Consider the following 24,815-nt stretch of genomic DNA (forward strand, 5'->3'; position numbering starts at 1 on the left):
TCGGCGCTGAACTGAGCCCTCAAAGCAGAGGGGCGGGCGATGGGCGGGGCCAGGGGCGGGGCCTGCTCTGAGGGTCAGCTCTGAGCGCGGCTGCGGCGGAAGCAGACCAGGAGTGGAGTCCAGCAGGGCTACAGTGTAGTGGCTGAACGGTGAGTGATGCCATCCAGGTGCTTCTCTGTCGCGCCGTCAGTCCTGGGCTGGTTCCCTCCACCACCACCCCTTGCCCCCAAGCCCAGCGCCTGCCCTGGGGACCTGCGCCGGCCTGCAGCTACCCCGAGGAGGAGACAGAGGATGCGGGCACGATCCGGCGGCGGATCCTTTGTTTTGCCCCGACAGCGAGGGCGGGAACGGGCGCTGAAGCCCGCAAATGCAGAGACCCGGGGCTGGGGCGAGGAACTGGAGGCCGGGCCGGGGCACGGCGATCCGGCTGCAGGAGCCGAGCCCCGGGGGACCGAGACTGAGCCGAGGCTCTAGAGGCTGGATCGGGGGGTGGCGGGAGACCGGCCGGACAGCGGGAGTCTGGGGAGCGGAGACCTGGCCGCAGACGCCGAGCCCGGGGGACAGGTGGCCTGGCCGAGAATGGGGGTGGCGGGGAGGGTCGGGAGACCCGGTCGGGACGCTGAAGCCTGGTAGCAGGAGGCTTGGCCCTGGTGGCTGAACTGGGGGAGGAGAGGCGCGGGGAGGCCAGGCGGGAGCGCCGAGGCCGAGTGGTAGGAGGTGGGACCCGGGAGAGGGAGGCAGAGGAAATCGCAGGCTGAAAGCTGAATAGGAAAGGAGGTGAGGAAGCTGAGCGCGGAGAGGAGATGACCTGAGGGCAGGAGCCTGGCCGGAGCTGCTTCCGAGGCTTTGGCCCTCGGGACTTATCCTCCCGTTTCAGGCGAGGGTTTGGTCTCTGCTGCCTTTGTCTAGATTTTTTTTTCAAGTTGAGATGGTGTGACTGCTTTTCAAAGAGGTGATTTCAAGTGCATGCGTGGTCAGTCGCTCAGTCGTGTCCAACTCTTTGCGACCCCATGCACTGTATAGCCCGCCAGGCTCCTCGATCTAGGAGATTCTCCAGGCAAGAATACTGGAGTGGGTTGCCATTTCCTCCTCCAAGGGATCTTCCCGACCCAGGGATTCTTTACCACTTAGCCACCTGGGAAGTCCCAGTTTCAAGTATTAAACTCTTCATTTTCAGACCTGAAGGCTTACATGAATCCCTCTAGCTCGTGCTGATGACTATTTTTCCTGGCCCAAATCCCTTAGGCTGTGAAATTCCCAGGTCTCAGGCTCTTTAAACGTGTGAATCACTTAAGGAAGGCCATGTGAAATCCCCTCAGCCCAAGTTCTTTAGTCACTCTTGTTTCCAGTGGGTCTGCTGTCAAACCTTACTTCCCAAGTTCAAAACTTACTTCCCAGTTCTCAGTATGTGGCTCCTATGCCAAAAAACTAGGAACCAACCTTCCCAGCTAACTCTCCCAGCTTCTCCAGTTAGCAGCCAAGCCTCTCAGACCTCCTGAAATCCACTGGGTCTGGCCTTTTCTCTCCATCTCAAATTCAAGCCACCTTAAGCGCTCCCCTAGCTATAGGAGCCACCTCATTGGCCTTCATTATGTCCGTGTCCTCTGTCCCTCTCCAGTTACTGAGGAATCTTACAGAATAAAAATCCAGAAAGCTGTTCCTTTGCCTGAAGGATAAATCCAGTCCCTTAACAGTTAACAAAGTCAAGCACAGGTTGGCTCCACTCCCCTGCCTTATCTGTCACATTCTGCACAGCCATGCTGATCTCAACAGCAACTATTCTCTTCCTCAAAGAGTCTTGCATTCCCTCTCTCTTCCCATCACCACACCTTTTCTTGAGAAACTCCTATTGATGCTTCTGTTCTCAGTCAACATTTCAAGGTTAAGTCTTATCTATTCTGTATTCCTTTTGCATCCGCCTGGTCCTAAGAGGAAAAAGAGTCATATCCTTTGCGGTTGCCTTTTACATTCTCCTCTATTAGCTCCTAAGCAACCACATGGAAGTCTGGCTTGTTATCTTGTTCCTTGTCTTTCTTCGTCTCCAGGGCCTGGTACAAATGCATGCCAATACTACAATATTATGCTTTTTTTTTTTAATAATTATGCCCTATCTAGAAAAAAAAATAAATGTATTTTAAGGTTACTTAGCAAATTATAATTAAATGATGCATACTAGAAAGGAATGGTAGAGGTGAAATACAGGAGTTGCTCTAACAGTGTGTGTATGCAGGATGGTGCTAAGCAAGCTGCATAGACCTGCCTGTGTCAAAACGCACTCTGCCACTTTGAATATGTTAGAGTTACGTGATCCGGAAGAATGAAATGTAAAAACTTAAACCATCCCTACCCCAACCTGCTGTTTGAGCTTTGGTTTTGCTTTGCTCTTTTGCAATGAAGGCTTTTGAAAGTTAGAATGTGTTTTAATAAATGAAGGAATGAACAGTTAGTTGGAGTGTAGCAGTAAAACCTGTTCCCAGTAAGAAAGAAGAGAAACATTATATCTAGTTACATCAGATTTGCTTTGGCAATTCTGAAAAAAGAAGCCTAGCCTCCTTGCATTTTAAGAGACTGCAGTCTGATAGAGGCAATTATATTTGATTTTAAGAGACTGACGTTTGATAGAGGCAATTACAATGCTTCTTCACTGTTTTACTTTTACACCTAATTTAACACAACCTCCTACTGCTTCAGCCCCTTCTGATGCTAAAAGCCGGTCTTTCTGTGAATGACATTAGGTCAGTTCTGGTGCCTAGTATGAGTTCTTTAGGCTCTGCCTCAAAGATGGAAGCACTGGTGTTTGGATCTAAAAGATGTAGAGTAGAGTGCTTAGACTGTTAGGTACTGATGTGTATACTTGTAACAAATCCAAATAAAATGGAGGGGGATAGGGACTTGGCTGTCATAGATCCTGAGGCCACTTCCCAAAGGCAACACTCTCCTAGTTCATCCATAAATCAGGGAGCAGTTAACATACATACCTTGCAGTGTTATTATGAGGATAAAATGAGATAATATCTGTGACAATGCTCTGTAAATTTCTATGTAATGTTATTAATTCTCCACCTATTTTGTTCTTCAAATTGCTTTTAGGGTATCTGCATTAGAGTAAGATAAAGTTCCTTTGGTGGCTCAGTGGTAAAGGATCCACCTCCCAATGCAGGAGATCCAGGTTAGTTCCCTGAGTCAGGAATATCCCCTGGAGGAGGAAATGGCAGCACACTGCAGTATTTTGTCTGGACAATCCCATGGACAGAGGAGCCTGACTGGTTACAGTCTATGGAGTTGCAGAGTCAGACACAGCTGAGCATGCGCACACGATAAAGTTATCTCTTTTGTACTGTACATCAGCACCTGTCTTGTGGAGCCACTTTTGAATATGGTGAGCTTTGGGGCAGGTCACACACAGGGATAAATCTTATTCTCCATTACTCCAAACACTCAGGGTTTATGACCCCCACACACAGTTGGCATTCAGTTGTTCCAGCGCAAATGAATGAACACTACGGACCCTGGCTTTTCGCAGTTTCAGACCTTCTCTGACAGGTGGTTGTAAAACTCAGTTGTTTCTACAGGGGAGTGATTCTCAGTGGGAGGGAGGAGGTCTTATAGGTTATCTGTAATTTTTATAAAAGGCATCCCAGAGCCTTCATTCTAGATTGATTTCATAATACTTAGGTCAGCAAGGACTTCCCATTTCTTCTGCCCTTTCAGAGATACCATCTTAGGACAGGGCATCAGGTGAGGGGACCCAGGCCCTTGGCACTCAGTAAGCATTGTGTCCGTTCTGGCTTGTGACTTCGAGTATTGGGGAGCCCGCCTGTCTGTCTTGCTGGTGATATGGGCCTTGCCAGAGAAAAGGAAATCAATGGTTTTGTTTGTGTGGCGCAACAGAACTTAGTTTCTTCTGCATTTACTTGCCATGTGTGACTTTCCTCCTGTATTGCTGCTGCTAAGTCACTTCAGTCGTGTCCGACTCTGTGTGACCCCATAGACGGAAGCCCACCAGGCTCCCCCATCCCTGGGATTGTCCAGGCAAGAACACTGGAGTGGGTTGCCATTTCCTTCTCCAATGTGTGAAAGTAAAAAGTGAAAAGTGAAGTCGCTCAGTCGTGTCCGACCCTTAGCGACCCCACGGACTGCAGCCTACCAGGCTCCTCCATCCATGGGATTTTCTAGGCAAGAGTACTGGAGTGGCTTGCCATTGCCTTCTCCATTCCTCCTGTATTACAAAATAAATATTAACAATCTGACTTCACCAGGCCAAATGACAGTATCCAGTTTGGTGATTCTTCCCAAAGAAATGCAGGGACCAGTTAGAAAAGTATTTCAGTAAAAGCTCTAGGATGTCACAGTGGAAATCTCCACTTATCTAAACTATTGTGAAAAAAAGAAAATCTTGTTTCTCTTTCACTTACCAAATCGAGAAACATAACTGCCTTTGAGATTTTTGTCCTCTCTCAGTTCAGTGGCTCAGTCATGGTCCAACTCTTTGTGACCCCATGGACTGCGGTATGCCAGGCCTCCCTGTCCATCACCAACTCCCAGAGTTTAGTCAAACTCATATCCATTGAGTCTGTGATGCCATCTAGCCATCTCATCTTCTGTCGTCCCCTTCTCCTCCTGCCTTCAGTCTTTCCCAGCATCAGGGTCTTTTCAGGTGAGTCAGTTCTTCGCATCAGGTGGCCAAAGTGATTGGAGTTTCAGCTTCAGCATCACTCAGTCCTTCAGCATTTGTCCTGTCTAGTTGGTAATAATTGTAATCCCGATGTTTTTCAAGCTCCTTGGCCAAAGTACCAGCCACCTGTCTTGTCTGCAGGATCTGTAACCATATATGGAGCGCCAGCTCTCCTGCACCATTGTACATGAAGGGACGTGAGCATATGTAGATTTTTGGTATGGGGCGGCAAGGGTGGGGTGGGGAATGATGGGGAGGTGGGTATCCTGGAGTGAATCCTCCACAGATACTGAAGAAGGACTGAATAATCTCCCCAGAAATCATAGCGAAAAGGCTTCACCTTTCCTTTAGAGACAAGCAGAGATATAGAAAAAACTGCTCAATGCTTAATATGAAAGTTATTCATATTTTGTCATTTTACTTTTAGAAGTAAATTACCCAGTGGCCCCCAAAACACCGTAGCCATCATTCCTGTTTTCTTCATGAATTAGGGAGCGTGTACTCTGTACTGTTTCACTGTCCCTGCAGTCCGTTTTTATCACGTTATTTATGCTCTCTCAGTATTTCTAGGTTATGGATTTGTTTCCTTCCTTGAAATTGGTGATAGCATGACTCCTCGTAGGTAGTACTAAGTCATGTAGAAGTGAGGGAAGCTGACAGATCCTGGTTAGGACAGACTCCTAAGTTACTTATCTGCTGTAAGCCTCAGTCCACTGAGCTATAAAAAATGGAAGTCACTATGCCTCAAAGCGTCGTTGGAAGGACCTTTAACTTTTGAATCATCTGGCTCTGATAGCTTCATTGGCAAGTGTTAAATGGATCTAGGAATTCAGAGACTTGATTTGAAAGTAAGAGTCAGGTTCCAGGCTGCCACCTAATAGCAACTGCTCTACCTTAGAACTTGCCTGGGACCCAAAATGTGTTCCGAAATTTATCATGAGCACCCTGAGCTGATGGGAAGACTTATATACTCAGTACAGTAAGAAGCAGTTAGTGTTAAGTCCATTGCTGTGCTGCAATGTATTTTTAAGCCCCTATTGTATATTTTTCCTATTTATGTTTTGTCAAATGACAGTGTTCTAAGAACTGAAACTCCCTGTCATCATAGAGGCCATTTTTCCCCCTGGGGGGATAATTTTTTTTTAATCCTTCTGAGATGAGATCACCACACCTAGAATAACTTATATTCAGCCAGGCATTCGCTAATGGAGATGAGGTCATGCTGAGTTTAACCCTTTTGGTTCTGCAGAAAGCAAAGCTCTGCTCCCAAGAGTGTGGATTAGATGCTTTCATGTGGGAAAAGCAGATGGTGACAGGCAGAAAGCAAATGTCTGATGCAGTGAGGATTTTACTTACCATTATATAAATTTTCAATAGTCTATGAAATATAAAGGGAAGAAAATAATACGTTATAGTATTTGTCCCTGTGAAATCATTATCAAATAGAAAAATCCTCTTCTGAAAGAATTCAGGTGTTGTTTTTTTTGTTTGTTTCAGCCATCAAATACCTTATTGAAACAAAATTGTCTCTGATGTCTAATTTTGGAAATTATTAATTACAGTCACCTATATTAAGGCTAATCTAGCTGAAACTTTTTTAACTTTTAAGAATGATTTGGTTAATGAAAGTTGATTAAATGTATGAAAGGGAAGTTATTACTTGAAAGTCACCTTATATTTGGATGAAATCTTAACCATGGTGTGAACCAAAAAGCCAAACACAGTTGACCCTTGAACAACAGAGGGGACCCTCCCCACAGTTGAAAATCTGAGTGTATAATTTATAGCAGGCACTTCATATCCACAGTTCCTTGTCTGTGGATTTCAGCCAACCTTGGATGGTGTAATGCTGTAGATTTGCTATTTTAAAAAATCCATGTGTAAGTGGACCTGTCCTGTTCAAACCCCAGTTGTTCAAGAGACAACTGTATTTTAAAACTCTGGAACACTGGCCGCTATGTAAATCTAAACCTCCTATTATCAGTCACAAGGATAGAATTGTTTTATCCCAGAGCTTTATTGATGGCAAGAAATAAAAAGTTGTTAGAAGTTAGTGTTTCAGTCCAATAATCACTGCACTCTTTGCAGAAGTATTTGGTGAAAGACCTTAAGGCCTTGTTGGAACATAGCAGCATTTAGGGGTTCCTGAACACATACAGTATACCCCACATTTGGCAAACTTACTCAAAGGGCCAGTTTGAGGCAAAACCCTGGAGCCAGAAAGACACTGGCAGGAGCTCTGGGTTCCCCTTCAGAAATGAGCTTTATTAAGTCTTGTTTTCCCATTCCACTGTGTTTTCACTCCAGATTTTCCACAGGCTGGCTGGAAAGTCTTGAAATATAGATAATACTGTTTTCTCAAGGATTACAATATAATATCAATAAACCATTTGTTATGTATCTGCCTACATTTCCACAATTATTAGCTACCCTGTACTGTTCTCAATCAGATTAACCAAAACTTTATTTTTCAATCATGGGTAGATAATTATTTTGATATGCACTGGGGCAAGTTGGCCTCCATATTTCTGGTTCAAGGAAGTTTGAGATTTCTCTGTACCTAATAATAGATGTTTATTGTACATATGGAAGAAAAAGAGAAAGACAGACTGGGATGTGGTCCCCAGCAGTCAAGGAAGTGTTGTTGCTTTCAGGAGAGTGCATGTTTTTGCATGTTCAGCTGCTCAGTCATGTTCAACCCTTTGTGACCCTGTGGGACTGTATCCTCCCAGGCTTCTCTGTCCATGGGATTGTCATACTAGTAACATACCCTTATTATTGTTTTTGAAACAGGGCTGAGAGTTGAAATTGGCTAGCACAGTACTGGTTGGCACAGTCCACCACTGTTGAAAGATATTATTTTATAAAATAATCTTTGTTACTATTTCCTAACTTTTAAAAAATGCAGATGTTATAGAAAAAAGTACAAAAATATTGAAGAGTAATTAAGTTGCCAGTAATCCCATCACCCAGAGATAGTTACTGCTGTGAAGAAAGCTGAGCACCAAAGAATTGATGCTTTTGAACTGTGGTGTTGGAGAAGACTCTTGAGAGTCCCTTGGACTGCAAGGAAATCCAACCAGTCCATCCTAAAGGAGATCAGTCCTGGGTGTTCATTGGAAGGACTGATGCTAAAGCTGAAACTCCAATACTTTGGCCACCTCATGCATAGAGTTGACTCACTGGAAAAGACTCTGATGCTGAAAGGGATTGGGGGCAGGAGGAGAAGCAGACAACAGAGAATGAAATGGCTGGATGGCATCACCGACTCGATGGACATGAGTTTGAGTGAACTTCGGGAGTTGGTGATGGACAGGGAGGCCTGGCGTGCTGTGATTCATGGGGTCGCGGACAGTCAGACACGACTGAGCGACTGAACTGAACTGAATAAACAGGTTAAAAGATAAAGATGCTGTATAACCAGTGTATTGGCTACATCGTGGCTTCACTATTTCTCTGTCCAAATTCTCAATATTTTCTTTAGATTAGGGTTACTAGAGGAAGTAGGACCAGCGAGAGGTTTTGTTTTAAACTGTTGAGCTGGAAATGTTTGCTTCCTTAGGCTGCATTCTTACCAGTTAAGTCTCCTGGAGCAAACTTTAAGGCTTCTATTGAGACGTGGCGAGACATGTTCCCAACATGTTCTCAGGAGGTAATACCAACTTGTGTCCCTTCCACTCATGTCTGGGAACGCCTGTCTCATACACCTGTGCTAGATGTATGCGTGGTTAGTTTTTGTATTACGTGGTAAAATGCATGGATAAGTACATATGAAGGGATCGATGGACATTTGGGGATTTTTGTCTCAGTTTTCTAAATAGAGAGCAAGTGGATGTGATCGTACGAGAAGTGCCTCATCCTCCTTGCATCTAGTTTGCCAGCCTCAATACTTTGTGCCACATAGTTTGTCTTCCTTGCATGACAGTGGTTGAGCCCTCACTTGTTCTTATTGTTTAGTCATCACGTCATGTCCAATTCTTTGTGACCCCATGGACTGCAGCATACCAGGCATCCCTGTCCTTCGCTGTCTCCCAGAGTTTGCCCAAACTCATGTCCATCGAGCCGGTGATGCCATCCAACCATCTCATCCTCTGTCATCCCCTTTTCCTCCTGCCTTCAATCTTGCCCAGCATCAGGGTCTTTTCCAGTGAGTCGGCTTTTTGTATCAGGTGGCTAAAGGATTAGAGCTTCAACCTCAGCGTCAGTCCTTTCAATAACTATTCAGGACTGATTTCTTTTAGGATGGACTGGTTTCATCTCCTCGCAGTCCAAGGGACTCTCAAGAGTCTTCTCCAACACCACAGTTCAAAAGCATCAATTCTTTGGCGCTTAGCTTTCTTTATAGTCCAACTCTCACATCCATACATGACTACTGGAAATAGCTTTGACTAGACGGACCTTTGTCAGAAAAATGATGTCTCTGCTTTTTAGTATGCTGTCCAGGATTGTCATAGATGTTCTTACCTGAGGCCAATACTTCTCTCTCTGTTTGTGAACTAGATTCACAGACTCGCTCCTTCCTTCAAGAACTTTGTTCTTTTCCCTCTCTTGCCTTATTAATTTCTCACTTTCTATGGATGATTCTCATCAGCATAAAATCATGCCTTAGATGGCTCGTCTTTAAAACCAAGCCAAACAAGAAGTGTCCTCTACTCCTGGTCCCACTTCAGCTATCATCCCCTCTCCTTGCCCCTTCACCATAAACCTATGCTGACTTACGCATGTTGTGTTTATTCATTTCTTCTTTTCCCATTGTCTCCTCAACCCACGGCAGCAACATTGATCCTTTTAAAGTATAGTTTTCGAAAGGTATAAAACTTGGATGCTGTGTAAATATAAAATACATGTCAAATATCTTATTCAATTAACTGATAATAGACCTAGTAGGATAAGACCAGTTCAAAGGAGACTTTAAACAACAAACATAGATGTCAATGGTTGGATATAATGAAATGAATTTGTTATAGAAGGGAAACTGGTTAATATCCTGTAGGACAATAAAGTGTTATTCGAGAGGGTCATCTTTTCTGCAAGTTGCAAATTAGTTACATCATTTCAAGACAAAATTTATTTTCATTTTCACTGCTGTCAGTAAGAGTCATTTGCATGGCTTCCCTTTCCTGTGGCTTAACTTCCTACAAGTTGTAAAATAGCCTAGTTAGGGGGTCAGTCAAAAGAGGACACCCTGTACAAATGAACTTATCTACAAAACAGAGATGGAGTTATAGATGTAGAAAATGAAACGTATGGTTACCAGGGGGTAAAGGGCGGGGGCGGGAGGGATAAATTAGGAGATAGGGATTGACATACACACTCTGTGCGTGTGCTTAGTCTCTCAGTCATTTCTGACTCTTCGCAACCCTTTGGAATGTAGCCCACCAGGCTCCTCTGTCCATGGGATTTTTCAGGCAAGAATACTGGACTGGGTTGCCATTTCCTCCCCCAGGAGATATTCCTGACCCAGGGATCAAACCCACGCCTCTTGTGTCTGCTGCATTGCAGGCAGATTCTTTACCCACTGAGCCACTGGGGAAACCCTATATACATACTACTATGTATAAAATAAATTACTAAAAAGGACCTGCTATATAGCACAAGGAACTCTATTCAATATTCCGTAATGTGGGAAAAGAATCTAAAAGAGTGGATAGATGTATATGTATAATTGATTCCCTTTGCTGTTTACCTGAAACTAGCACAACCCTGTAAATCACTTATACTCAAATAAAAAGAATTTTTAATCTTAAAAAAAAACCTATAAAATCAGATAATCCCTGAGCTTTCTCTGACAATTATGCCCAGCACCACCCTGTTGCTGGGAAAGATTGAGGGCGGGAGGAGAAGGGGACGACAGAGGATGAGATGGTTGGATGGCATCACCGACTCAATGGACATGGGTTTGGGTGGACTCCGGGAATTGGTGATGGACAGGGAGACTGTCTTGAACCACAGACCCCATGTCCTGTGGTTCATGGGGTCTCAAATAGTCAGACACGACTGAGCGACTGAACTGAACCCGAAAATAATATCCAGTAATTTCTTTTGCCTATTTCCAAGTCTCGGACAGTTTTTCCTGACAATCTCTACTGTCCCCATAACTTTCTTGCCTAAGCTAATGGTCTCCTGTCCTCATCTGAACTGAACGTTTAGCGAGATTTGTAATGATCAAATACTCATTGAAAGACTTCTGCGTACTTTGGTACACCCCAGTTACCTGATGTCCTCCCATTTTTTGTACCTCTCTTGAGTCTCTTGCTGGCACTACTTCCTCAACCCTTTCTTTTATTGTCAGAGTGCCCCATTATGTCTCCAGCCTTGATTTCTCTCAGAGTTCCAGACTCTTGATTACCTGTAATCACTGTTCAACTCTAGTCCTAGACTCCCTCCCTAGAAGGGAGTCCTGTTGATGGAATGTGTATTCTTTTAAGATTTCTGATTTTAGCATAAGAGTAAGGTTAAAAGTTCTGTTTAGATTGGAGTTTTGAGATAGGCAGGGCTTTTAGAGGCTGGAGAAAGGTTGTTGTCCCTGTTTTTCTATATTCTTTATTTAGGGAGGCAGATTGATGGTCATAGGAAGTACCTTTTGCTTTTGGAAAACCAGAGAAGACCTGGCAGAACTCCAGACAAATAGTTGAGGGACTGGCTTCTTCCAAGGCAGTCAGGGGTAGAGGGAAGAAGAAGACTGCCATCATTAGCTCTGTGGCTGCGGACAAAGTCATTTCATCACTAGGGGCTGGGTTTCCTGACTTTTTGGGTTGTTGGGAAGATAAAAGATAAGATGCCTAGCACAGCACCTGCTGTGTAATAAATGCTCAGTAAGTGGTAGCTGCTTTGACTAGAAGGACTCATTCACTATGGAAGGTAAACAGAATTACCTGATGGAAGAATGGAAGCAGAAACTGTAGTTTTTACCTCCAGGTTTCCTCAAGCCTGTCGACCACCTTAAATGAGAAAGTGGGGTTCTCGTGTCTAGTTTAAGAGTAAAGGTCTTGTGGAGGTTTGGAACTTCTGGCACTGAATCTCTTGGGAATCTAAGCATCATAAAATTGTGTGATGTGAGGTATACCATTGCTGTGGGAAGTTTTCAGGTTTTGTTTTAACTATGTTGAGCTGGAAGACAGTTCTTAACCAGTGACGGGATCGCAGTAGAAACAGGCTGTGATCTGTATCTTGATCTAGGGGAGCAGCCAAATGTAAAACTGTATCAGGCCACACACTTCTTATCTGTGCTCTGCGTGCATTTCATAACTCAAATTAAAAAGGAAAGAGAGAAAAAGGCTACACTGTGTGCACCTTTATAAAAGATGTTCTCAGGTTTGACTCAAAAAAGCCTTGCACAGCACGGGTGAAGCTGGAGGAGTGATGGTACTGCTAATGTGAAAATGTCAGTATAGCGTATTTATTTAGAGAAATAATCATTGGCATAATTAACATAATGCTGTGATCTTAGAATGACTGATTTCGATTAACATCTATTTTCTTTGTATTCTAGTAAATAAAAAGTATCCATGGAGAACACTGAAAATTCAGTGGATTCAAAATCCATTAAAACTTCAGAGATGTGAGTATTTAAAAGGCATCTCATACCAGCAAGGAGGGTGGGTGTGTATAGTATGATACAGCAAACTCGGAGGAAGCAGAAAGAACTGGGGCTTTCAAACCAGAGAGGCCCAGATGACTTCTTACCTCATGTGACAGCTGTGTGACTGTACACATGTTAAATTGTCCTCTCTGAATCTCCTTAAAATAAAGCTTACATAGAATACGGGGAGGTTGGAGGGAGCCTGACCTGTGGTTGGAGACCCCTCCCTGGTAGCAGGATGACCCAGGGGAGGCAGATGCACCTTCTTGAATCTCCACAGGATAAGAGGTTTGTGTTTGGGGGTGTTTTTTGGCCTCCTGTTCATGAGTTTTAAGGCTAAGGTAGAATGCAAGTTCTGTCTTGGGAATAATTGCCTGGTTATCGATTATCTTTCCCCCTTTTTTGTTTCCTTCCGAGTCTTCCTTTTTGGAATATTCTGCTTATTAATCCTTCAATAGATGGAGAAAGGGAAAAGATAAAACTCACACTCTTAATTTAACCCATGTCTGTTATTATCCCTTTGGGATCTCTTGTGGTACATTTAATTCTAAAAGTTTCTTTCTGAGGTACAGTAGTATTGTTCTGGACCACCTAGGGAATTATAAATTAATTTTAGTACTAAACAGTGCTGTTACAGCAGAGCTCTTACTAGATTACTAATAAAGATTTTTGCAGTGTTTGTTTAGCAAAAGAATTGGCCTAAAAATTAAACTATTGAAATGCATTTTCATCTTAGAGGTAAGATTAGTGTTTTTCTTTTGTCTTTTTAAAAACCCTTTTAAAGTGATTTACACATTTTCCTACCTTTTCCTATCATACAGAATATAATTTACCACTTCAGTCTTTTTCCAACAATTTTTTTAAAAAGTGCATATAATGTGAAATACTCCTAGGCTGACTATATGGGTACATGAACAGTAGGTATCAGTGTTTGGTTATTGTTTCCTGATTCCTGGCCAGGTCAGGAGTCTTCTAGACTGTTCTGATCAAGTTTTATTGAAAATTAGCCACCCCCATTTATTTACATACTGTCCTGGGCCACTTCCATCAGCTGGATGAAGTGGCTAGGTATAAAATGTATTTAATGAAATTTTAATAAAATGTAAAGGAAAACAATATAGAAATTAAAAGCATGAACCCTGTGGTTCAACAGATGCTTTCAGACTTGTGTCTTACACAGTGTCTGCATAACTGTTAGCCTCATAGTAATCATCTCCTTATCTGTGAAGTGGGTTTTTGTGAAATTTTAGGGAGGAGAAGCCTGTTGCATACAACCTGCCACATTATATTCAACAAATGTTAACTGTTCTTACGTGTTAGAGAATTTTGTGTTCATGAGAATAGCAGCCTTGGTCACTTCTCTCTTCGTAAACCGTTGTCTGATTTCCAAACAGAAAGATCTTACATGGAAGTAAATCAATGGACTCTGGAATATCCTTGGAAGAGAGTTACAAAATGGATTATCCTGAAATGGGTTTATGTATAATAATTAATAATAAGAACTTCCACGAAAATACTGGTATGTATCATGATAGTTTTTAAACCTTTGTAGGTATTTGTACCGTTTATATTTGGTATAATATAAAAAAACAGAATTCATGTTATTAGTTAATAAACTAGTGACATAGAATAGCCATGAAGTGAAAACAGAACCAGGATCCTGCAAGTCCTTCAATTCATCAGGAACTCTTTGTATGATCAAAATCTCTCCCTCTTCTGTCTGTATGTTGACCTCTTCTGCCCTGACTTCTCTCTTTTTTTTTTTAATTTATTTTTCTTTTTGGCTGTGCTGCATCTTCACTGCTGCATTAGGGCTTTCTCTAGTTGCAGCTAGCGGGGGTTACTCTCTAGTTGCAATGCACGGACTGTAGAGCATGCAGGCTTCAGTAGTTACGGCCCGCAGGGCTTAGCTACCCCGTGACATGTGGAATCTTTCCAACCAGGGATTGAACCCATGTCCCCTGCACAAGCAGGCAGATTCTTAGCCACTAGACCACCGGAGCGGGGCATGAAGAAAATGGCAACCCACTCCAGTATTCTTGCCTAGAGAATCCCATGGACAGAGGAACGTGGAGGGCTGCTGTCCATAGGGCCGCACGGAGTTGGACACAACTGAAGCGACTTAGCATGCATGCATGCATTGGAGAAGGAAATGTTAACCCACCCCAGAAGTCTTGCCTGGAGAATCCCAGGGACAGAGGGGCCTGGTGGGCTGCTGTCTGTGGGGTCTCACAGAGTCGGACACGACTGAAGTGACTTAGCAGCAGCAGCAGCAGTCCACCAGGGAAGTCCCAGGCCTGACTTCTGTGTAACCCTTGCTGCTTTATCTTCCTGCTCCCTCTTTCATGTTAATGGAAGGATCTCACCAAATAGTAAGGAGAAGTATTTTCCTTTCTAGGAACTGCGCGAGGCACCTCACAGAAATCTTATTTAATTCTTCTAGCAACCGTGAAAAGTAACCGCCATTAGTTACCAAAAGGTGAAGAGTCCTTGCACAGAGTCCCACAGACGATTTAGTAGTTGGACCCCTTGGCCTTGGTGTGCCCGACCCCCAGCCTGAGCTGGGAATCCACCCCTGTATCACTTCACCTCCTGGGCCTTCGTTTGCTCTGTTGACTTTGTCTTCTTCCCCTGAAAAGAAGACAGACTCCCCACCTTAAAGAGACCTTATCTTTTTTAATCCTGCTGCCCCCTAAGCTTTGATCTGATTTTTGTCTCCTTCCCTAAGTCTTGACAACACGTGTTCTAAACTTGACATCTTTCCATCACCTCAACCGCTCTATAGAAATTGCTCTTAGGGTCACAATAGCCTGATCCCCAGATCCACGTCTCAGCCCCTGTACACGTCTGGCTTGAATCTAATAGCATATTTCAGAGGTTTCTTTTTTTTTAAGTGTATATGAAAAATAAAATCCCTCATGATCCTAAAAAAGCTAATTAACATCCTACTGTATTACTTGTAATTTTTTCTTAACAGTTTCTTTCGAAGTTAAATTTTATCCATAACATGTAAGCAATATTATATCCTGCTTATTCCATTTAATGTAATGTAAGCATTTTTTGTGTTGTTGTATAATTTTCATATCTGCTATTGTCATGATTATATAATGTCCCATTCCCGAAATAGAGTGTTCACTTGACTTGCATAATTTACCATATGAATCAACACTTTGGCTGTTCCTTCATTTTTTCACTTTTAAATTGGTAGCATGATTAACTCTGAATTGGCATATTAATCATATTAGAATTTTAATTAAAGAAATTAGAATCTCCTGATTCACTTTAGGAGGCTATCCATCATAATGCTGGTGAAAAGGGGAAAAAGTGAAATTACACTGGAAAGATAAGCAGGATTGGGTGTTAGATTCATTATAAGGAATGAGTAAAGCGTAGTTGAAAATGAGTGTCTAAAACTGGCCCGTTTGTATTGCTTTTGGCTCTAAGTTGAGAGACCACTTTCAACCTTAGGTATTCTGCCTCACATTGTTTATTATAATGCCCTCTTCCCATAGAACTTTACATTGTTGAACTTACTGGAGTTTTGTTTTTTTCTTCCAGTTTTATTGAGATACAATTGACACACAGCACTGCATAAATTTAAGGTGTGTGGCATGACTGGACTTTCATGCATCATGAAATGATGACCATAATAAGCTTAATGAACAGCCATCATCTCATATAGATATAAAATTAAAGAAACAGAAAAAAGTTTTTTTCCTTGTGATAAGAACTTTTAGGATTTACTCTCTTAACAATTTTCATGTATAACATAAGGCATTGTTAGTTATGTTTATTGTGTGTACATTACAGCCCAAGTTTCCCAGGCAGCTCAACGGTAGTTAATCCACCTGCCAATGCAGGAGACATGGGTTTGATCCCTGCATCAGAAAGATGCCCTGGAGAAGGAAATGGCAACCCAATCCAGTATTCTTGCCTGGAGAATTGCATGGACAGAGGAGCCTGGTGGGCTACAGTCCATGGGATCACAACGCAACTTAACAACAACAGCCTGAGTACTTACTTATCTTTAAAGGGGGTGGGGCATGTTGTTCTACTGTCTCCCCAAAATACTTTGGCCCATAGTCTGACTTTACCTTTACAGTGAGCTCCTTCTCTGCTTTGAAATGTGAAGGTCGGGTTCTCAAAACCATCTCTGACAGCCTGGTGTTTTCTGTTCAACTACTAAGTGGCTCACAAACCAGGGCCAGAATTTAATTGCTTTGTCACACAAGTGCACGGTGTTCCCTGCCTTTTCCAATGTCAAAACCTTGATGAGCTTACTTCCAATTTTGTAAAAATAATATATAACGATAAGTTTCAGAAATTACAGATTAGCAAAAGAAAAAAATTTAAATCATTCATAATCACACCAGTCAGACAATCAACAATACTTTGGAGCTGGAAACATCTAGTTTTCTTTTCATTCATAGGTGTTAGTTCAGTTCAGTTCAGTCGCTCAGTCATGTCTGACTCTTTGCGACCCCATGAATCACAGCACGCCAGGCCTCCCTGTCCATCACCAACTCCCGGAGTTCACTCAAACTCATGTCCATCGAGTCGATGATGCCATCCAGCCATCTCATTCTCTGTCTTCCCCGTCTCCTCCTGCCCGCAATCCCTCCCAGCATCAGAGTCTTTTCCAATGAATCAACTCGTCGCATGAGGTGGCCAAAGTATTGGAGTTTCAGCTTTAGCATCAGTCCTTCCAATGAACACCCAGGATTGATCTCCTTTAGAATGGACTGGTTGGATCTCCTTGCAGTCCAAGGGACTCTCAAGAGTCTTCTCCAGCACCACAGTTCAAAAGCATCAATTCTTCAGCAATCAGCTTTCTTTACAGTCCAACTCTCACATCCATACATGACCATGGGAAAAACCATAGCCTTGACAAGACGGACCTTTGTTGGCAAAGTAATGTCTCTGCTTTTTAATATGCTCTCTAGGTTGGTCATAACTCCTTCCAAGGAGCAAGCGTCTTTTAATTTCATGGCTGCAGTCAGCATCTGCAGTAACTTTGGAGCCCAAAAAACTAAAGTCTAACACTGTTTCCACTGTTTCCCCATCTATTTCCCATGAAGTAATGTTAAGTTTACTCAATTCTGGCTGCCTTCCCCCTGCTATGCCTAACACTTCAGATTTTTTAATCGGAGGGCATTGTTCGGTCAGTCCATACATGCATGTGGAAGGCGCTTTAAAGGGGTGAGGAGAGCCCAGGACTACTGGGTACAGGCCACACAGCAGCTGCAGTGCCTTGTTCGAGTTCTCCTGGACTCTTCTGTGCTGTGGGTCCTACATCTCTGCAAACGAAGCCGGTCGTGATCATGGTTTCATGGTGGTCGGAAGGCTTAGAGGCTTTTGAACAGTGTTCATGTGGCCTAGTGGTTTGTGGGGGTTTTCTTTGTTTCCCCGGAAAAGATATGATGAAACTACTGATGTATCTTAGAATTGTTGAAAACGGAATCAAAGAAATAGTTCCTCTGAGTGTGTGAGGTATGGGCTGATGTATATGTCTATATATGGTGATATGTATGTTTTTGTGTGTGTGTGTATAATTTTTTCTTAAAAGTAGGATCCTTTTCTTTTCTACTGTTTTTTCTTATAACAGTGACCATTTTCCTATGGCAAAATTTTGTCTACAAAATTTCAGTGGCAACATAGTATCCCATATTATAAATGAATTGTAATTTAACCAAACCTCTCTTTTTAGGCATTGAAGTCATTTGTTTTTCACTATATAAGCAGCTGTGAAAAACATCTTTGTGACTGTAATACAGATAACAGATTATATCCTAAAGTGTCTTGTACGCGAAGAAATGAAAGAGACTTTGTGTCACCACTGTCAGAGAATTGAATTTTCTTAGCATTTGAAAGGAAGATTTTCTTGTGGATTGTGTGGATCCCTGAATAGTTCATTTCAAAGCAGTTTATCTTTTTTTTTTCATGCAATTAAAAGTAACTTTCTGTTCAAGGCATGGCATGTCGATCTGGTACAGACGTGGATGCAGCAAACCTCAGGGAAACCTTCACGAACTTGAAATATGAAGTCAGGATTAAAAATGATCTTACACGTAAAGAAATGTTGGAATTAATGAGCAATGGTAAGCAATAATGAAAAGAATGACCTTCATTGTCCAATGTATATAGTCTAGCACTATATGAAAGTAAAGCATGAGAACTGTGGAACTAAACTGTACACAGTCCTACTCTGTACATTTTATGTAAGTAAAACAAGTTATTCATACCAACTCCCTAGAGAAGTCTGAGGTGTATTGCTCTGCCCCAAGCTGGGTTTACACGATCTCTTAGTTCGGTTCTCAAATTTCTTCATCTTATTCCCATACAGTACATATGAAACTGTTGAATAAAATTGCATTGATTGGTTTTTTATCTGTAAATGTTTTTCCAGTTTCTAAAGAAGACCATAGCAAAAGGAGCAGTTTTATTTGCGTGCTTCTAAGCCATGGTGAAGAAGGAATCATTTTTGGAACAAATGGACCTGTCGATCTGAAAAAATTAGCAAGTTTCTTCAGAGGGGACTGTTGCAGAAGTCTGACTGGAAAACCCAAACTTTTCATTATTCAGGTAATAGATAACTGAGCAATTTGGTTATTGAGGCTTCATTAGGGATTAATTTACTCCATTGTGGATTATCCAAAGGATTTAAAAATTTTTTTTTCCTTGAAGCTACTAAATGATTGCTGCTTTTTTATTTATTTAAACCACCACTTAGGAGACATAGCATAAACTTTAATTTTTAGACTTCTAGCAAAATGATTCTGAATAATTAACATCAGTTTTTACAGAGCCTTTGTATTTCTTAGAAATAAGTTATACATTTATGCATGTACACACTTCTTTTTTTTCCAATAAATGTTTCTTTTCTTTTTTTCTAATTTTTAAATAGGTGTTTATTTTCTAACCTCCAGGCCTGCCGAGGCACGGAACTGGACTGTGGTATTGAGACAGACAGTGGTGTTGAGGATGACATGGCCTGTCAGAAAATACCGGTTGAGGCAGACTTCTTGTATGCATATTCTACAGCACCTGGTAAGAAACTTACAAATACTGAAACATGTAGATTTTAAACAATGAAGAGAGTGTTCCAAAGGCTATAGGGATTTTGATATCCATCAAAAGCCATTGTGTCTTATTTTAGGGTACCCTAACCACAGAGAAGTCTCAAAAAGTTGTCTTTAGCCCAGTTTAGCTAGAAAATGTGCCCGTGTAAGAAAGCACACTTACACAGTGTCATTCATGAACTTAATACCACATGGAAACCATATCATAATACAGGCCAAGTCAGAGCTTCGTCCGCTTCCTGAAATAGGAGAGAGGTGTGTTTTCCAGGAATTCTTTGGGAGGTAGGAAACTGGAAGGATAAACATGAATAGCAAATGAGTGGGTAGAAGTGAAATGAGAGAAAATACGGTTCAAAATGATTTATGACTAGGTTATCAACCTCCGCTTTGTCTGTGGTTGTATTACACGTTACTTGTGTATGTGCTTGTCACATATAAATTAATATATATTGATCATGTACTTGTTTACTCGTACAGCTAACTCAGGGTGTGTTTGGAAAGTTTGGAAATGCAGGGAAAATGTAGTTTTAAACAGTATTACATTTTTAAATATAGTCGATATGATTTATTTTAACCTCCAGGCATCTTTCCAGTTCAGATAAAAAGCAGTGGATCCAGAGACTTCCCGGTAGTCCAGTGGTTAAGACTTGGTGCTTTCACTACTGTGGGCCCGGGTTCCATTCCCTGGTCCAGGAATTAGGTCCCCCAAACCACTCAGCGTGGCCAAAAACACAGCAATGAATCCACTAGCTTATCTGGGAAAAGAATGATAAAGACACTATTTCCCCTTTTTGGAACGTTGAATATACTATAATGGGTTTATTATATTCCATTCTGATGCCCTGCAGACAAATTGAAGACCCTCAAATGTGTGTGTGTACATAAGCAGGTTGTTTCTTGGATAAGCCAGTCATCTCACAGCAACACCATGTTACATATATACCATGCTCATTATAATGATCCTTTTTTATTTCTTTGCTTTTGCATTTTCTGCCTTATAAACTGGTTCTTCCCTATTGGAAGGGAAGCCCAGGAAGTAGAATTCTCACTCAATGGTGCAGTTAGCCTGCAATTGATTTCCTTGTCAAAAGCAGAGGTATATAGACAACACCTACTTGGTTTTTGTTTTGTTTTTCCCTGGAACCAAAGTTACGGTGTATTTTTCTTTTTATGGCTAATAATACCTATGCATGTTTATGTTTTTACCTTCATGAATATGTCACAATTGATTAAATCCGCTGATATCAACTATCTGTGATAATTTGGTTATATTTTGCCCTATAGGTTACTATTCCTGGCGAAACTCAAAGTACGGATCCTGGTTCATCCAGGCCCTTTGTGAGATGCTAAAAATGTACGCTCACAAGCTCGAGCTCATGCACATCCTTACTCGGGTTAACCGAAAGGTAGCGATAGAATATGAGTCCTTTTCCACCGATTCTGCTTTTCACGCAAAGAAACAGATTCCTTGTATTGTGTCTATGCTCACAAAAGAACTGTATTTCTAATCACTAAAGACACGGATGATTTTTGTTTTTAATTTGTATGCCAGGTGAGCAAACGGTGTAACTGGTACTATAATTTTCCTCTCACCTCTAAATCTAAACTAATGACCCAGGTGATAACTTTGAAACATGCCGCCTCCTAGCAATAAAACTACTGTGCAGCTACCTCAAACACAGTTGGGTAGTTGAGATTGAGTTTAACGAAGATGAAATAAAAATGGATCATGGAAATCATTATGAGAAGAAAATGACTGTAAATTAGCACTTCTCTTAATTACCAAGGTTTAGTGCCGATGCTGTGCTCCACATTTTCAAGCAATGATGGAAAAAGTTAAACACTGCAGTAGTGTATTTCGGTGATGTGGGTATGCCACTGTATCAAAGAACATGTTATAGTTTTTGTCAAACAACAGCAATGATGATGTGGAATGATGTATCCTTGAACATGGTGGTCCATACGTGTAGTCTAAGACTTGAAGACCTTGATCTTAAGACAATGGTATTTTTACATCACGTATTTGAGCTCATGGTTTTGTGATCTTTGTGCTGAGCATGTCTTTGTTGTTTTAAAAAAAAAAAATCATGTTTTAACATTGAAAAAGAACTCGATGTTTTACTTGGAAAGGTGTGAGAAAACTAAGTTTGACCCTTGAGGGTAAATGCAGCGATCATAAAGGGAGACAGATTGAGGACTATAAGGTGCTGAAATGCAACGCTTCCACCAGCTGCTGGGCCTCGCATACCTGCAGAATATCTAAAGGGCTCTTCTGTCAAAACCTCAGACTTCGATCACACTGATAAGAGCGTGAATTGAAGAAATTCTATAGGGACGTACTAAAACACAACTTAAAGAGTAAATAGTGAAGTATAAGGAAGAAACAGTCAGTCCATCAGTTGGGCACTCCGTAATTAGAAGATGGTTTGAGCCTGACCAGGGACACCGCAGCCTCTGTGTGGTGGGGTCAGAGCCGTAGACTACGGCTTCAGGAAAAAGAATGCAAGCTGGATTCTTCACAGCTCCGGGTATGTGTGGAAGATGCTCCCAAGGCAAGAAGCTCCAAGAAAGTGAATCAGATTAAACTTCTGAAATGGAAATTTTCCAAAGATGATAAGAGTCGTCATAAAAACCCTAGCTCTCCAATTTTTGTTTTATCTCAAATGATGGCTTTTAATTGGATGTTAAAGCGAATTCTTATCCGCCTTTCTGCAGATAGCCCATTTGATGAAATAGACTTGACATCCCTACCACTAAATGTCAGTCCACTTCTTACTTGACACTGAGGGGGAGAAGGTCTGCAGTTTGCAGCTTATCAGGAATTGTGTAAATTGATGCTTAAGTACCTGAATGTGGTTTACAAGAGGCTCTGAGTGTTTGGGGAGAACACTAAGGTTTCTCTTTCCGCTTCACGGTTAACGAGGTCTCAGTCACCTTTGCTGTGCGTGGGCATGGATGTGCCCAAGCGTTCACCTGGCCACTGAACTTTGTCCAGGAGCTCCAGTACTCCTGAAGAACAAGTCCTGAATTCATTCCAGAACGTCCCTTTCTGCCATCCCTGAATGTCAGCCCGTAAAAGCAATTTCATCAGCATTTCCTCATTTTCCAGTAGAAGCAGTGAATGTGGCCTAATGGTCTGGACCCTCATCCATCCCTTGCAGAAGATGGGGGGAAAAATCATAGCACCCTTGGCAGTAAAATTTTTGAGCATGTTAACTTTTATTCTGTTGATGTTTACAATCAAGGGAGAATGATACAGTTATGATCGTATACTTTTCTCTGAAATGAAAGGACCAGGGCACCCAGGACTTTAGCAGTCTTCCCTCCTTAGGGAAACTGAAGGTCAGAGATGGGACGCAGACCAGGGAGACTCTGAGCCTCCTTGCTCAGGAGGTGCTGAACCTGACGTTTCCCGTGAGCTTGCTCGTGCTCAACAAAGGCGCTCGCATTTATAAATGAAAGCTCTTTGTTTTGATCGTGTCTGTAACTTTTTCTGAGTAAATGAAGCATGCTGTGGGATCGGAAGGTATGTTCCTATGTGATAATTTTGTAAAAAGTTCATTATTATGCATTTCTATTGCCAAATACAAATTTTAATTTAAAATGACCAATGCGTTCAAGTTTCTGTTATTGTTTCTGGTGTGCTGCTAATTGAAGTTAAAATATTTTTAACCAAGAGCTTGATCTGGGAGGACCAACAATGATGTGACAGGACCATTTAATCAAACACTTTGAGATGGTGGTAACTTACCAAATAGGCTAACGAGCCTTCCTGTTTCCCCTAGGGCCCTCTCAGAAGGCCTGTTTTCTAAAATTACATGATGCCAGGAAGGATACTAAGTTCTCACAAACCACAGCCCCTAAATATGACCATATTTTTGTTTGTTTCCTTGCTTTGAGGAATGGGGAGTAGCAAAATATAAAGGCGATTGCTGAAATGAATCATTTTCCACCCATAAATTGTTAACAGGGCTAATGGGGGAGGGAGGTATGGAATTGATGTTCCCTGATGGTCAGCTCTGGGAGAGGTGTTATGAGAGGGGAAGAATTTCCCTTTTTATTTTACATACTTAACAAAGGAATACAAGAAAGTGCAAACATGAGTGGTTTGCATTTCTTCTAATATTTCTATTACTTTTAAGTCAGAAAACTAAAATTCTCCTAATTGGGAATAAGGGATTCCTGTTTCCAAGGAGTGGAGGGCAGCAAGAATAACTCCTTTAAGGCTGTTGCAGGAACTTCCCTGGTGGTCCAGTGGCTAAGACCGTGCTAGCAGTGCAGAAGGCTGAGGTTCAGTCCCTGGTTGGGGAACTAGGTCCTGTGTGCTGCAACTGAGACCTGGCTCCGACACATAAATTACTTTATTAAGAAAGACTCTTTTAAAGCTGTAGTTTTGCAGTACATTGACAGTTGAGCCCATTCTTGTTGTTTAGTCACTAAGTCATGTCCAACTGTTTTACAACCCCATGGGCGATGGCCCTCCAGGCTCCTCTGTCCATGGGATTTCCTAGGCAAGAATACTGGAGTGCATTGCCATTTCCTTCTCTGGGGGATCTTCCCCACCGACCCAAGGATCAAACCCGCATCTCCTGAATTGGCAGACCAATGCTTTACCACCGAGCTACCAGGGAAATCCCGAGCCCATTCTAATCTCTGCTAAATAAAATAAACTGAAAAGAAAAAGACCAAGAACCTGATAGAAAAATGAACCAAGGGCCATGAATGGACAGTTAGCAGAAAAAGAAAGACCAAATATCCTTTACACATCAGAGGAAGAGATTAATCATCTTAATAAGAGAAATGCAAATTAAACTAAGGTATCATCCGTCATCTGTGAGACTGACAAAAATCCTCAAGTTTGATAACACTATTTTGGCTGAGCTGTGGGGAAATGTATTCTTCTACTGGTAGGAGTGCAAAATGTGTAGGGGAGAATCCAGCAATAGCTGTCCAGTCATTTCCTCTTGAAGCAGCAAGTGCAGGTCTTGAAATTCAAACTACCCACATGCCTGTCTGCACACAAAAGCATATGCACAATTCTTCATCGCAGCGTTGTCTGAATGGTGCAAAAGGGCAGCAACCCAACCGTGAAAAAGATACAGCCGCACAGTGGAACACAATTCGCAGGAAAACAGAATGAGGAGAATCCTCTTAAACTGATAGGCAAGGATCTCCAGCATGCACAAGGAGGTGGGAAAGAATGAAACCCAGAACACTCTAGACAGTAGGATGTAGTTTGTATAAAAAAGGAGTAGGGGTGGGAGGGTATAAGAATATGCATAAAGTGAGGAATGGATAAAGATGTATGTATGTATATGTGTGTGCACACGTGCTGGAATATTGCTCGGCCATTAAAAAGAGTGAAAGTGCCATTTGCAGCAATACGGATGGACCTTGAGATTGTCACGCTGAGTGAAGGAAGAGAAACAGAAATAGTGAATGACATCCTGTATATGCAGAATCTAAAAAGAAATGATAC

At 42.0% G+C, this 24,815-nt stretch overlaps 1 protein-coding gene across 2 annotated transcripts; it reads left to right on the plus strand.

The window, feature by feature from the left end:
• The first annotated feature begins 53 nt into the window (after positions 1-53).
• CASP3 (caspase 3) lies at positions 54-22,943 on the plus strand. Of its 2 annotated transcripts, none has more exons than XM_055416396.2 (7): positions 54-149; positions 12,168-12,236; positions 13,652-13,776; positions 18,227-18,355; positions 18,664-18,839; positions 19,184-19,304; positions 20,621-22,943. In XM_055416396.2, exons 2-7 carry the CDS (start codon positions 12,184-12,186, stop codon positions 20,842-20,844), a joined length of 828 nt encoding a protein of 275 aa, XP_055272371.1. In that variant the 5' UTR covers positions 54-149; positions 12,168-12,183; the 3' UTR covers positions 20,845-22,943. The 2 variants fall into 2 exon arrangements, with proteins under 2 accessions (XP_055272371.1, XP_088688744.1); XM_088832618.1 differs by having other exon boundaries at positions 85-149; positions 13,656-13,776.
• Positions 22,944-24,815: the final 1,872 nt, after the last annotated feature.

The sequence above is a fragment of the Moschus berezovskii genome, chromosome 26 (genome assembly GCF_049115385.1).
Source record: "Moschus berezovskii isolate FMDL1 chromosome 26, NW_MosBer_1.0, whole genome shotgun sequence".
NCBI classification, from domain to species: Eukaryota; Metazoa; Chordata; class Mammalia; order Artiodactyla; family Moschidae; genus Moschus; species Moschus berezovskii.